This window comes from Erinaceus europaeus, chromosome 9 (assembly GCF_950295315.1).
Source record: "Erinaceus europaeus chromosome 9, mEriEur2.1, whole genome shotgun sequence".
NCBI classification, from domain to species: domain Eukaryota; kingdom Metazoa; phylum Chordata; class Mammalia; order Eulipotyphla; family Erinaceidae; genus Erinaceus; species Erinaceus europaeus.
The window spans coordinates 104944632-104960218 of record NC_080170.1 but is presented as its reverse complement, the minus strand read 5'-3'; the positions used below and the strand labels follow the sequence as shown (position 1 = coordinate 104960218).

General features: G+C 37.2%; 1 protein-coding gene across 3 annotated transcripts in view; it reads right to left on the bottom strand.

Moving 5' to 3' along the window:
- ATP13A5 (ATPase 13A5) overlaps positions 1 to 15587 on the bottom strand; it is a 102085-nt gene that overhangs the window by 19460 nt on the left and 67038 nt on the right. For all 3 annotated transcript variants that reach the window (XM_007517407.3, XM_060198497.1, XM_060198498.1), the window contains 4 exons: positions 12314 to 12356; positions 10003 to 10112; positions 7548 to 7644; positions 5784 to 5856 (listed from right to left, as the gene is read on the bottom strand). In XM_007517407.3, the coding sequence (XP_007517469.1) occupies positions 5784 to 5856; positions 7548 to 7644; positions 10003 to 10112; positions 12314 to 12356 (323 nt within the window). The remainder of the gene's footprint in view (positions 1 to 5783; positions 5857 to 7547; positions 7645 to 10002; positions 10113 to 12313; positions 12357 to 15587) is intronic.

Sequence of the window (15587 nt, the reverse complement as noted above, 5' to 3'; positions counted from 1 at the left end):
TTGGGTTGAATCTGGTTATTTACATGTGCATGCAGCAGACTGTGAGCTCCCTGAGGGCAGTAAGCCTGTCTTACCCACATCTTGTTCTTTACTGAATATAGTACAGATCTGTTACAGAGGACTTAGCAGATTCAAATTCTGTTCTCAAAGTCTAGTTTTCAATTGTTAAGCACCATTTAGCATAGAATGCATTTTGTTTCTCCTAAATAGCTGGTTTACTTTGTATTATGAACTTTTTGAGTTGTGTAAGTCAAATTTCAGGAGACTCATGAACCTACCTAAGCTACATGCAAAATTGTGTGTGTGTGTGTGTGTGTGTGTGTGTGTGTGTGTGTGTGTGTGTGTGTGTTTAAGATGAAAAACAGCTAACTCTTCTACCACACTCTCCAAGGAGAAAAAGACCCATTAAGGGTTAAGAATCATTGAAATAATAATAGAATTTAGCTAAGAGATGTATTCGTGTAATGAATGAATTACCTCCTTCAACCACTTTCTCTGGACACTGCCTCCTCCCATGTACAAGAGGGGTTGACCTCAGTGCATCTGAATTATATCACTCTGCTTTGCTTCATAGAAAAGATTGGCCTAGGGACACCATCATATCCGTTAGGTCAATAAATTTTCTCACCAAAAGATTTGCAAATGAGATGCTGAGAGTTTGAACTAATTAGCTATAAGAAGACAAGCAGGAAGATTATGAAGACTTAGTAGTGGAGTCACCAGTTGGGGTCATTTTCAACGTGAGTGAGTGGAATTCAAATGAAAACTGAGAACAGACAGAAGAGACACAACAATTCTCAAGGCTAGAAGCTTCGGAATTCCTTTCTCAATTTTTTTTTTTAGAATTATATTCTTAATCCTCTCCTTTCTCTATTTTCTGATTTACTTTGAGAGTGTCTTATTGAAGAGAATATCAATTGTTACTAGGATATATTTCTTTCAAGATGGCTTCTATACAAAAAATAAATTGGACTCTAAGACATGCATCATCTTACTTGTCTTCCATGATTTCATTCTGCTTTTCTTCTCAATTTTTCCTTTAATTTGTTATTTCTTGTTTTATTAGCTACCTTAGTATGCTGCTGAAAAAAATTGTGGGAACTATATCTATATTCAGGTGGAGGTATAGATAATCAAGTAAGGGGCCAGGTGGTAGCGCACCTAGTTAAGCACACATGTTACAAGGTGCAAAGACTCAGGTTCTAGCCCCTGGTCCCTACATGCAGAGGGAAAGTTTTGTGAGTAGTAAAGCAGTACTGTAGGTGTCTCTCTGTCTCTCTCCCTCTCCCCCTTCCCTCTCAGTTTCTGGCTGGCTCTATCTATACTCAAATAAAGATAATAAAATTTTAAATAGATAAGCAAGTAAATAAATTAATTTAGTACATGACAGAAGTAACTTTTTCTTATAGTAATTCGGTCTTAAGACTGTGAAGCTTAGCCTGAGAAGCTGAAATGGTAAGCACCTTGGTATGAGTGGTTTTACAAAGATCATTTCATTGTCAGTACTACCTAATGTCTACAGATGAACGTCCACAGTGTTCAGTTGGGTAGTCAGGATTTTATGATCTGACCCACAGATCTTCTGAAATTTTAGCTCTTGCCATTTCTTCACAAATATTCACAAATACAGTGTGGTCAAATTGAAAAAACAAACAAACTCATGTCCTGAATTAACTAACTCTGTCTTGCTCATGCTGCTTACTTGAAATCTGACATCTATCCACCCTTCCTATTTTATTGCAAATATTACTTTTTCCGTAAAGCCATCTTTAGTATCTTTCATGACTTCATTTTATCTCCTCTTCAGTTCTAGATTGTAAGAGATAATTTTTCTTCTGAGCTCTGAAAGCATCTTTTGAGGCTGAGTGGTGGTGCTCTTAGTTGAACCCATATGCTACCATATGCAAGGACCCCCGTTCAAGCCCCTTGCCCCCACCTGTGGGGAGAAATCTCATGAGTGATGAAGCAGTGCTGCAGGTGCCTCCCTCTCTCTCTCTCTCTCTCTCCCTCTCTCCCTCTCTCCCTCTCTCTCTCTCTCTTTGTCCTTTGTCTCTCTTTGTCTCTTTGTCAAATTAAGGAAATAAAATAAACTTATAAAAAAATTGTAGGCATCAGGTGGTAGCACACCTGGCTGAGCACACATGCTATAATGTGCAAGGACCTGAGTCCCCAGCAGCAGGGGGAAGCTTTGTGAGTGGTGAAGCAGTGCTGCAGGTGTCTCCCTTTCTTTCTCTCTCTCTCCCTCTCCCCCCACCCTCTTGATTTCTATCTGTCTCTATCCAATAAGTAAAAAAACAATAAAACTTAAATTAAAAAAATAAAAATTATTTTTAATAAAGGAAATATCTTCTATTAGTAGTCATTATTTTAGACTTGTTTTTCATTCATTTATGTATATAAAGCTCCCACTAAGCTCTGTATATCAGTGATTGGCCTTTTTATTGAGACAGTACTTATATGTCTAACATAGTAAGAGGTAAATACCTAAAACAGTATTTGATAGGATGTATCCTTTCATCTGGGGGATTTTTCTAAGTTATATAGCTGTGTGCTGGTAATGGTAAATTATGATTTAATGCAAGGAGAGATGATTGCCATATTTCCACAGTATCTGCTAAAAAGAATCCTTACTGTTCCTTCAATAAGCATTCACCCCTATCTATGCTCAGACTATGTAAGAGAATACTATAGAGATTATCAAGAGTTCTTTTTATTTGAAAAAAAATTTTTATGAGAGAGACCGGAGTACAGTTCAGCTCTACTTATGGTGATGCTGGTGATTGAACCCGGGACCTGTATGGTATCAGACATATAAATACTGTGCTCTAGCATGTCTATCTGTCTCCAAACTGTGGTTTTTCTTTTCACAATCACCACAACCCAAATGAAAAGAGGTCATAAAACTGACTGTAAGAGACAGATGAAGTGGCTTAAGGAGGGGGGATTGACTTCATTCATTTCCTTGCTGTAATAGCAGAATCTAAAGAGAGAGGTAGCAACAAACATAGCAAAATTTACTACTGTCTAGTAAATCAACAAGAAGTTATGGAAATTAGCCCGACTCTAACTGACGGAATTTTTCCTATGGGAGGTATGCTGAGTCTAGAGGACCTAGACATAGAAAGTGGTTTAATGGCAAATGTCACTAGTTAAAAACCCCAAGGGACCAGAAGGGAATGCTGTCCAGGTTAGACAGTGGTCTAGCTTCCACCAATTCAGATAATCTCTGAGGAACTCAAAACCTCACCAGTGAACCTCATGCAAATTGCTTAAATTTAAATGATGGACCTATTAAAGGCCACGTAGCAGGAGAGAATTACAATAAACCCACTTAAGTAACAAATCCTCTCTGCTTGTTGCTTTCATTGCAGAGAACAGGATTAGAAAGCATGTAGCACAAGGGAAGTAGACACCATGTCTTCTCTCCTCCTGCTTGTTCCGTGTCATAGGTCAGACTTTGTCTATGGAGAGAAAGGTTTTGTATTGGATGAAAACAAGAAAGATTAGTTTATGGTACTTGCTTGACTTTTTTATATCTAAAAATGAGATCATTTTAATACCTATAATTGAATGATCACAGGAAATGGTCTTGTGGGATAACTTAATTTACAGGAATGGGAAAACAGTAGTGATTAAAGGCAGAGGGTAAAAGGCAAACAAACAGGGATGGGGAGTTGATTTGGGAGTAGAATGTGTTCCTTGTGTGCCTGAGGCCCTGGGTTGCTCCCTGGTATGATATGAAATAACAAAATGAGTAGAAATCCATAAATAACAAAGTAACAAAGCAACCCCCTGCACCCCCCCCCCAAATAAAATTAAATATTAGGCTAGTGAGGTGACTGTAGTAGAATATAAGACCTGGTTCAATCTCTGGTACAGCGTCAAAAAAAAAGGAAACAGACAAATTTCTGGTGCTCTCACCTTTGTTAATTATATAACTTGAGTCCAGAGAATTTACTAAATCACTATATGTTTACTTGTGAAATGATAACTGGATAAAGCGCTGTGATATTATTCTGATAGAATATTATATTCTAATCTATCACACTTCTGAGACATTTCTCCCAACTGGAGTAATGGTCCTGCCTTGAGTTAACCCAACTTTATCTCTGAGCTTACTTAACACAGGGTGATCAACAGGCACATGAGCGAGTAGACTATTGTCATGGGAAAGAGTGAAGTAAGCCCACCAGGATAGAAGTCAAATTGTATTACTAATACAATGGACTAATGTAAACTCTCAAAATAAATTGTTCAAGTTCATCTGAGATGAGTCTAGGACTGCTACCCATTATTTTCAGATTTCTCATCAAACAAATTCACTGTACATAATCTAACTCTCTCCAGGGGATCATCAAATTAGGAATTAACGTAAAAGAGGAAAACCAAAATAGGTTTAGAATAATGTAATTTATCTTGTAATGTGTGCATACAATGTACATTTAACTGTGCTGTACACTATACATGCTTCGTTTTATATAAACATTTACATGCTTCATTTTATACAATCCTATGAGGATATTTCATATGAGAATTATATCATAAATTACTTTCTTAGATTGCAGAGAGAGAGAATCATGGAAATTGACTATGACCTTTACCATGATCTTTGTTAACTAACTCTTGGAATATCTTTAAGTAGCTTTGTTTTTTCTAGCATCATTGGCCATTTTCACAATAAAAACATGAAATTACTTTTAAAAGGCACAATTAAAGAATCAATATCGGATGTGAGGGCAATCTGGCTGTGACATTTGTCACCCCATTGATCGCCAGGGTTGATTCAGCTGATCTGGCTGGCTAGGCGGGTGTCCCCTTCCTCCCTCACTGCTCCATGTGCGTCCCTCCCAAAGCTGCTTGCTTGGTTGAAGAAGACGGCCTTCCCCGAATAGAGACAGACTGGTCTTGGGTCAAGACTAGTGCTCCCCAGCTAGAACCTCCAAACAAGCTCTCAAAAATCAATGTCATTGATTCAAAATTATCCATATGTGAATAGTAATAATGTAAAAGAAATTACTGGGCTACATGTGGACATTTTAACCCTAAAACTCAAAAAAAAAAAAAAAAAACTGACATTACTTACAACTCTGTAAGATTTTGTCACAAGTTTGATATAAGCAATGACTTCAAAGTCAGCTTCATATTTTAAGATGGCACCTGAAATTCTCAAGTTTATTGATAGCTTGCATTGCCTGGTGTCTTATATGTGATTTTTCACAACGCTTCCATTGTTGAAACAAGTTGAAAAAGGCAACTGCACCATTCTTTTTCTTTGCTTTCAGTTGAGACAGTCACCTTTCCCACTTATTAAGAGTTAGTATCATGTCAAAGGAAGCAAATGAGAAATAGTTATTACTGTGAATTATACTTTTCTTTTGAAAGAATTTCACAAGAAAAAAATGTTAGCATTTTTTCCCCTCTCACATCAATGTACTAAAAATAAAGTTTCAAAAAAAATTGGTTTCTCAACAATATGAAGCATGGCTGAATAGTGTAAGGTGAGCATTGAGTTTAATTTTTCCCCTTTCTAGTACATTTTCCTTTATATAGGACATAAACTTAGAAAACAATTTAGAATGCATTCATAACTTTTGAGGCCAAAGCTTATCTTCTAACATGATTTTTTATGAAATCTGAGGGCCTTAAGCTTCAGTTTGTTCCCACCATCACTTATAAATGCACAAAAAAATGAGATGTGAACAGCTAATATGCAGTTCCTCAGAAGTTCTTTAATTTTAAAAATAAATAAAAATAATGTTGGTTTAGCCAGCAGAGAAGCTTACTTGTTAAACAAACCATCAAGGTGATGGCTACATCTTGCATGAGATATTGGTAATTTCCAAAGAGTTGTAATTGCTGAAAAGGAAAGAAAATTAAACATGAGTATGAGTTCTGTCATTACAGCATTTTTAATCATTATCAATTTTCTTCTGAAAACAGTCAAGAATTATTTGGTCTTTTTCTCCTTAATTAGGCAGGAGGTAACTTACTTAAGATCTTAAGCATGTCATTGGATAGAATCAAAGCAAATCATTATCTTTCCAAACTCTGAACTAAATTCCATATTAGCAAGGAGAGTTAGTTAAAAATTATCCTCCTTTTAGTCACAGTAATTCTGGCTACTGGAATTTCAGCCTGAACAGTTGAACATTGAATATAAGATATTTTATGTCTGACAGTTTTTCTGGAAACTTCAAATAAGGAAGCCAAATAATTCAACAGGTGTGTTTTTCCCCTACCCTTACCCATGGATTGAATTCAAAACACAGCTTCTTGGACTCCATAAACTTTCCTAAACTGAACAAACGCCCCCCCCCCCACCATAAGCCCATACAACTGTCATTTGTGTACACCTGTCTTTCTAAAATTTGTGGGAGCCAAGGAAGTGGCCCAGCAGTAGACCACCTGCATGCAGAAGAGCCTATGTTTGCTCCCAGGAGCCACATGAGGGCAACAAAGAGAACTTCATGAATAATGGAACAGGTTTTTCTTGTTGCTGTTGTTGTTCTACCTACTCCCTTCTCTCTCCCTCTCCTTATCATTCATGGAAAAAAAAAAAAGTCAGGTCTGATGGCTCAGTGGTAGAATGCTTGCATGAGAATCTCAATCCAATTAGCAACTCAAGAAGGAGGAGGAAGAAAGAAAAGAAAAAGGAAAAGGAAGTTAATGTAGACATAGAACTTATTTGAAGTTCACATTTACGGGAGTTAAAAGATGTATCACAAAAGTTAAGTTTTTATTCCTTAGAAATTTACCTTGCAATATCTTTTGCAACCAAGTCTGGTTAATTACTTCATAGTTGTTGACTGATCCCTAAATTATAATCTGATTCTGTACACATTAAAAACCTTGTTAATGCAAATGTGAAATATTTCTTACCTCATATCAGGTATACCCAAGGCTCAAAATGAAATCATTTGGGTGTGTTCTTTTTTTAGACTTAAACCATCAGGATGAATGGTTTCTGAGTGGCCTATAGTGATATCTCTGTTGATTATTATTTGAGACGGAAATCATTGCTTTCATTTTTATCATTTAACCTGAAGTATTTAATTTTAAAGGAATTTCTAACTTGTTACTAGTGATATGTCTAAGTGTATCAGTTCTGTGCTGGTGTTGAAGTTGAGCTCAAGTATGGGAATTTCTCTAGATTATGAGCTCTATAAAGTCAGATTCAGTAGTCTCTCTCTCATCTTTTGCCAAACATATTCCACAGTTTGAGATAGATTAGCGTCTTTCTGAGTTATATGCAAGTTTTTCTGAAACTTTCTTCATTCTCCAAGTGAAGAAATAGAGGCTGGAAGAGGTCAAGTGTCTCAGGTTATGTAGAGAAAACAACACTCCTAGAAAACTGATCCACATCTATTTATTTCTAGCTCTATGTTTCATGCACAGTTTGACCAAGTTTCCAAATTTGCAAACCTCTATTTTGAGAAATGTCATTTATTTATAAAATGCTAAATCTTATGTAGGAATTACACCTACCAAATAATAAACTAGGGACACAAATGCAATTAGAACTGGAAATAAATTGTTTTGCTTCGTACCCAATAGAGCAGTGATGTACCAATAAACTGAATTAGGCCATACATGGTCAAGTATTTAAATACCCCAAAGGAAGAAACTAAAGCTGCTCGTCCTTCTCTGTTGAAAAAAAAGAAAAAAAAAAAGGAAAAATTGGTTATATACAATGCATTCCCACTCTCATTTATAGTTCAAAAGTTTAAATTTTAATAGCCTGTTAATACTCATCTAATCACTGATGTACCCTCTCAGTTATTTAATGAGTCATTCACTCATTCATTTGCATTTTCAATCATTATCTCATTCATCAACTCATATACTCACTTTTATTTGGTGTTTATAAAGTACCACCATTGTACTGAAAGTCACAGATGATATTAAATGAATCAGACACAGTCCTTATTTGCAACAAGCTTTCAGATAATTGAGGAGATTAATGTGTACATTAAAATACAATACAACATTATGATAGGGAGCAAAATGTCAAGCAGTGACTTGTCTGTGACTCATTATATCCTAACAATGCCTGCTTCCTAGGAAATGAACTCTCTGCATTTTAGAGTACCATAGAGATACACTGCTACTGGACAGGGACTCTCACATTTTACCAAATGAGGACACAACTCCAATGTCTGAAAAAAAATGTTTGTAAGCCAACAAAAGAAGACATGGTAGATTTTAATCCTCCTTTTAAGGAGACAAACATAACGGTAAACATTGTAACTTAACAAGTATTACACCCTTAAAAAATTCCAGCTGAGGTATTATTTCTTGAACTGAGGCTTGGCTAGTGGGTTGTGGTAGGCTAGAGAAGGTAGAGTGTGGGAGTGATAGCACTCAAAGAGAGTGAGGAGCGTGGCGAGCTCTGTCTCCTCTTGCAAAAGCAAACCCAACACAAAAATCAGTCCCGATGCACCTCACCTTCAGTTTCTAGTGACTTGGACACCTTTGTTGCTCTAAGACTTTGTCAACAGAAGAGGGACATGAGAAAGAAAACTAATGATTCAAACTTATAACCACTTTGCCTCTAGCAAAATAAGGATGTTTGGGTAGGAGATGGGTCAGATTATTCTAAGCATACATCTCCCACTGGTCTGTGAGGTAATTTTCTGTTTCTAACACAAAGGACAGAAAACCGATGAGGGACAAATCTGTGAAGCCAGGATTATTTTCTCATACAAATCCTGTGACTGTAACCTCTCTTCTATAGGAAAGTCCTGCAGAAAATTTCAGGAAAATCAAGGCACCCAGATTCACACAAAAGGACAAAAAATACTCTATACTAAATGAAATATAAAAAAAATCTGCATGGTTCTCCAAAATTATTGCTGTTCTTACTAATCACAAATCTTAAGCAGCTCCCTCATTGTTTTATGCATCTCATAAATATTCCTCAGACGCTCTGATGTACACAGATTAGTGATAGATACAGATGGGAATAAGATACGGTCCCTGCCCTAAAGGACTATAGAAGAGGTCAAATGTTTCTAATGATTAAAATGAAAACCGGCAGGTCTAAAACTGGATGTTGTCACCTCTCTGGAAGGCATTTTTCCAGAAATAAGCAGGCATTAAGGGAAGAATGGATAAAATGAGCCTAGTAGAACTGAATTATATCTAACTTTTATGAATCTATGAAATATAAAAGCAAAGAGTTTCTACCCTGCAGTCTTACTAAGCCATATGCCACTAGACAAATTTTGCATCGTGACTTGTATTTTAACATTGTCTATTACATTTCATAAATGCACAGGGCCATATGCAACAGAAAGAGCATCTAAAGTTCAAATGCTACTGCCTATTAAATGGATCTAGTAGGCACTTTATGCAATCATGCATAAGTTTAAATTCCTTATGCAAGGCCTCAATACTCATAACTTCTATTCAACTTCCTCTACTCCTCTCTAAGAAGTTTTTCAACTCAGTGTGACTATAGGAACCCTGAACTCTTAATATTTTAGATCAGAAATGAGAGTGGAGTGGAGGTAAGTTTTGAAAGTTTTGAGTCCTTCCCCTTCCCTAACCATCACCAAACACTTATAAAATATTTAAAGCAATACTTTCTGGGTATTCACTAACTTGTATCTTAGGTACATGATGCTTTGGGAGGGGAATTATCTGATTGAATTCCCCCCACCCCCATTTACTCATCCATCCCCAGATTCTCAGAGAAAAAGACCAAGGGACCAGGGAGCATTTAATATGGAAGATAAGAGGAAAAAATCTTCAGAGATAACTCAAGTTATAAAGTCCACCTAACACAAGCATTTACTCTTGAAAAGTTTAGTAGAAGTCACTTTGTGTATTTTTTAACCAACATTATCAAGAAGTACTAACGGCCTCTTTAATTGGTATTCCAATAGTACCTCCCCTACACCTTATGGTGATAACATTTTAAAATGTAGTTTTCCTCTATTACCACCAGAGGAAGGCAATGAGCCCATTGGCCATGGGTTGAAAAGGGATGAAATGCCTTACTTGATAAGATGAGGCACACACTCAATGTTGGCAACTTTTGAAGTAAAAGGGGATGCCACAGATGCTTCCTGCTCTGATAATGAAATGCCTGCATGAGCCATTTTCAAAGCCTGGAATAATAAATCCATGTTACACTCAGGACTACTCAGTATACCAGTGTCAAACTAATCAAACACTATGACGCTCTTCTTCATATTATTATAGCATTGTTACAGTATTATAGCACACCCTTCCGCCTTGGGTCCCTGTTTATGCTGCCCACCTTCTTGGAATACCTGTCTTCCCCTGATTGATAAAGTCACCGGCTCACTCTGCTACACTGCTGATGGTACAGCTAATTTGCATTAGCTTTTTTTTTTTAATTAATTAACCTTTGTAAGACTATTAGACTGTCCTTAAATAAAAATGGAATTATTGGGAGTCGGGCTGTAGCGCAGTGGGTTAAGCGCAGGTGGTGCAAAGCACAAGGACCGGCATAAGGATCCCGGTTCGAACCCTGGCTCCCCACCTGCAGGGGAGTCGCTTCACAGGCGGTGAAGCAGGTCTGCAGGTGTCTATCTTTCTCTCCTCCTCTCTGTCTTCCCCTCCTCTCTCCATTTCTCTCTGTTCTATCCAACAATGACAACAACAATAATAACTACAACAATAAAACAACAAGGGCAACAAAAGGGAATAAATAAATAAATAAAATTTTTTAAAAAAAGGAATTATTTTATGATCCACTCTTAGGTAGCTATACAGTGGACACTCAAGACACTAATTAGAAGGGACATATGCACACCTATATTCATAGTTGCATTCACAATAACTCAAGAGTTAAAGCAGTCTAAATGCCCATCAAAAGATGACTGGATAAAGAAGTTATGAGATATATATTCCATGGAATATTACTCTGCGATCAAAAAATGATGTTATTGTGTCCTTTGGGACAAAATGGATGGAACTGGAGGTGATTATGCTTAGTGAAATAAAGAGAAGAAAGACAACTACCAGATGGTTTTACTCATATGTGGAATCTAGAGATCAGATTTAAGTGAACTTGCAAAAAAAAAAAAAAATCCAAAGAAAACAGAAGCAAGCAAACTGTAAGACTTGTGAGAACTGTGGTGGCTATCTTTGTGAGCTGGGAGGGTGGGGATACAGAACTTTGTTGGTGGGTGTGGTGTGGAACTAATCGTAGAATCTTGTAACATAACTATTAATAACAAAGAATTACTTTAAAAAAGTCTTGCGGCTCAAGAGACAACAACTAAAGAATGACAGAAGAGTAGTGTGTATATATGGGTTGTAGGAATGTAGCTATGATAAGGAAATTGAAGTCCTCCCTTAAGAAACCTATTAGATGAAGTCGGGCAGTAGTGCAGTGGGTTAAGTGCATATGGCGCAAAGCCAAAGGACTGGCATAAGGATCCTGGTTCAAGCCCCTGGGTCCCCACCTGCAGGGAAGTCACTTCACAGGTGGTGGTGCAGGTCTGCAGGTGTCTTTCTCTCCCCTTCTGTCTTCCTCATCTCTCTCCATTTCTCTCTATCCTTGCTAACAACAACAACAACAACAACAATAACAACAACAATAATAACCACAACAATATAACAACAAGGGCAACGAAAAGGAATAAATAAATATTTTTTTAAAGAAGTCTATTAAAGATAGCCTATGTATGGGAATTTATGTGGGACCTTCCAATAGGATTTATATAGTAGTATTTCCAGAAATTTGTGAGGGATATATATACATTTAACAGGCCATTTTCACAAACAATAAGAAATGATATTCTGGGCCAGCAAAGTCACCTCTTTTGCTGTGTATGTGAGCCAGATGTGATACCAGCCCCCACTTCACTGATGAATGCTTTGGGGGGGGCTGGGAGGTGGTACACTAGTTAAGCACACATAGTACTAAGCCAAGGACCTACATACGGATCCAGGTTCTAGCCCTGGCTCCCTACCTGCAGGGGGGATGCTTTGCAAGAGGCAAAGTAGGTCTGCTAGTGTCTCTTATTTTTTTTCTCTCTCTCTCCTACCAGAACACTGCTCAGCTCTGATTTATGATGGTGCAGGGGATTGAACCTGGGACTTTTCAGGTATGAGAGTCTGTATGCATAACCATTATGCTATCTACTCCAGCCCCTTACTTGTCATTATTATCCATAAAACGACTGAAGTGAATCATCTCATGCATTCCTCTCAACTTCCAACCTACATTCAGATAGAGCTGGCTATAAACAACAAAATTATCAACTTATTTCTGACTGAAGGTTGAAGAGAAAGATAGTAGAGCCCTTGAGTGTGATGGTGTTGAATTTTTACTTACCCCACAATCATTAGCTCCATCTCCACACATGCCCACACAATAACTGCAGAGAAAGGATGGAAAAAAGAATAGCTTAATAGCTCACTCAGATACTTCCTTTTATGCCTAACTCACATGTTACATGTGTGTGTTTGTGTTTATGTTTCACAACACATGTAGTATCAGAAAAAAGACTTACACGTATTCCCAGAAGAATTCGGCCATTAATTGAATTATTTAAATGGTTTAAATAAATCACTTGGGAACAATAGTAATTTTGCCAAGAATGTTCAGAAAAGATTTCAGAAGAAGACACATTTGACTACATTGCTCAGTATTTGGTTTTGGAGTATGGAGCCATAATCATAACACTTCCCACTCAACCTAATGCACAGATCATGACCAAATCCATCTGTGTTTTGGTTACTGACTGCTGCTGAGAGTTTAGAGTTCAGAAACTAAGATGTGAAACATTTGGGTAATAGTTTAACTGACAGAACTAGAGATATAAACTCATATTCTTGATGCATCTTGGAGTGAAAATGAAATAGCGTGGTACTCCCTATCTTTCTCACTTTATGTGCAAGTTCAGTGATATAGACATAAGAGTAAATTTTAAAGCTGTTGCTAGAGAAAAGGAATTTCTGGTGCAAGTCACACTTCTATTATAAGTAAATATAGGTATTATAGGTATTGATTACTGGCAATACTATTAAAGGCTCAGCTACAATTTTTTTTAAAACACATGAAATAACAAAATCAATAAGAATCATGTTCCCAGAGAATTTCCTTATTACTAACTGATATATAAGAAATGGTAATGTGCGTACATATGTGAATAGAACTTCACACATATGCATAGCTCCAGGTAATTTTTTTTTTCATTTAGAAAGAGAATGAGAGAGACCACAAAAAGAGGGAGACAGCATGAAAAAAAAAAAAGGCTTCTTCCATTGCCACAGAGTCTCCCATATGGTGTGGGACTTGAATCTGGTTCAAGTGGCAATGCTGGCACCTCACCAGATGACATACTCTCCAGCTCAGAAATGGTCATTTTTACAGATGATAAACATAAGGTTTGAATGCAAGCAAAGTCAAATGCTTCAACCAATACTTAACAATATTTAAAAATAACCTTGTAAACACAACAGCTCCTGTACATGTCATAACTGCACTTTTGCTGAAAATGATTTCCTTACTTCTGGTTTAAAATAAATCCTAATCTTAAGGTCATGAAGAATCTTATGCCTTTTCTAGAATTCTCTGAGTCCAGACAACTTTAAGCACATTGCCAATGGTAAAGACATGAAAAGGAAAATCAAGAAATTGAAAAGACAACTCATTCTGAGACAGCATATTTTCCAAAAATGATTTCTTAGGAGAATATAACTTTTCAAAATCAAGTCTTTAAGTTGGCACAATTTATCAGGTGCTAGAGAAGGGTGCCATTATTTTGTTTAGGCAATATCACAGGATTACAATGAAAGTCATTTTAGATTCCAGTTACCAACCCAGACTCAAGGCATTATTAAGAGAAGATGGGTGATTTTTAACTCCCTTAAAAGTGTTTATGCAACAAAAGATAACACTAAAACATAGCAATTATCTAAAACTTCATAGTCTCTGTCCCTTTTCCTGTTATTTCACCCCCAAATTTGTCATATTTCTTTTTTTTTAATTTTTTTTTAATTATCTTTATATTGGATAGAAACAGTCAGAAATCAAGAGGATGGGGGAGATAGGAAGAGAGACACCTACAGGCTGCTTCATCACTTGCAGAGCTTTCCCCCTGCAGGTGGGGACCAGGGGCTCGAACCTGGGTCCTTGTGCATTGTAACATGTGTGCTCAACCAGGTGCGCCACTACCTGGCCTATTTCTTTTTTTTTTTTTTTATAAAGATTTTATTTATTAGAAAGACAGGAGAGAGAAAGAACCAGACATCTCTCTGGTACATGTGCTGCTGGGTATTGACCTCAGGACCTCATGCTTGAGAGTTCAATGCTTTATCCACTGTGGCACCTCTCAGACCACCAAATCTGTCATATTCCCAGTAAGTAATAGTGTGTCTAGTCCCACAAGGAACTGTTTCACTGTGATGTGCTTTAGGCTTCTGTACTTCTGAAGGAGATAACAAAGGCACTTTTAAATACAAAATTTGGAGGCTAACCAATGGTGCACTTGGTTAAATAAACACATTATAGTGCACGAGGACCCAGGTTCAAAGTCCCTGGTCCCCATCCGCAGTAAAGTATCACAAGTGGTGAAGCAGGGCTGCAGGTGTCTTTCTGTCTCTTTCCCTCTATCTCCCACTCCCCTCTCAGCTTTTCTCTGAAATTTCTCTATCCAATAATAAATAAGTAAGTAAATGAAAAATTTTAAAAATAAATCTCTTGTTAAAAAATTTTGGCTTCAACATTCAGGTCTTGCAAGAGTCAAATACAATTAAAATACCACCCCACTTCCTTCCCAGAGGACCTGAAATTATTTGCATATATTCTAAGGTCTCCATCAGCTAATTCCCAGTGATAATTCACACACTCCTCATAGTTGCCATCACTGGTGCTACACAAATCCATAATATTTCTAATCTTCACATCAGAGGAGGAGTGGCTCCTTTAAGATAAGCCTAAGCCTGCTATCTGGGCCACAGCATGAATGATTTCTGGAATAAGCAACTCCTAAAATGGGCCTCAATGATCTCTAGACCTTCCTGTTCATGACACAGTATATACAATTCCTGGGGCTTAGTGACTTGTTTCTATTGGAAATACTATAGGGAAAGCAAGGGATTATCCCTTCTGAATGAGGGAATGAGAAGTAGTGACCTCTCTATTCCCTCATGTTCTTTTTCACGCACACATACTGAAGTCACTGACTTTCTTATGACTTGGCTCATAGGAACTAAGAGTAGTTTTTATTTAACAGCCAGTGAAGCACTGAAACTTTGAGTTCAACCACAATAGAAACTGAATCCTACCAATAACATGTGGATTAGCTGGGTGGTAGGACCTTCCCCTTAAATGTTGAGATGCTCAGAGTCCTGGCCTTCACCTGGTTACAACTTTGCTAGGGATTTCAAGTCAGAAGATTTAGCTAAGTCACACTTTGATTTCTGACACACGGATGTGAATGATTCAAAAAATAGTGTCATGGTCTGGGAGGTAACTTGGTGAATAAAGTATAGGATTCTAAAGTCCAGGGTCATAAATTGTTTCCTGCCTTTGCATATGTCGTAGAAATACTCTTCTCTCTCTCTCTCTCTCTCTCTCCTCTTTGTCTCTGTCTCTGTCTCTC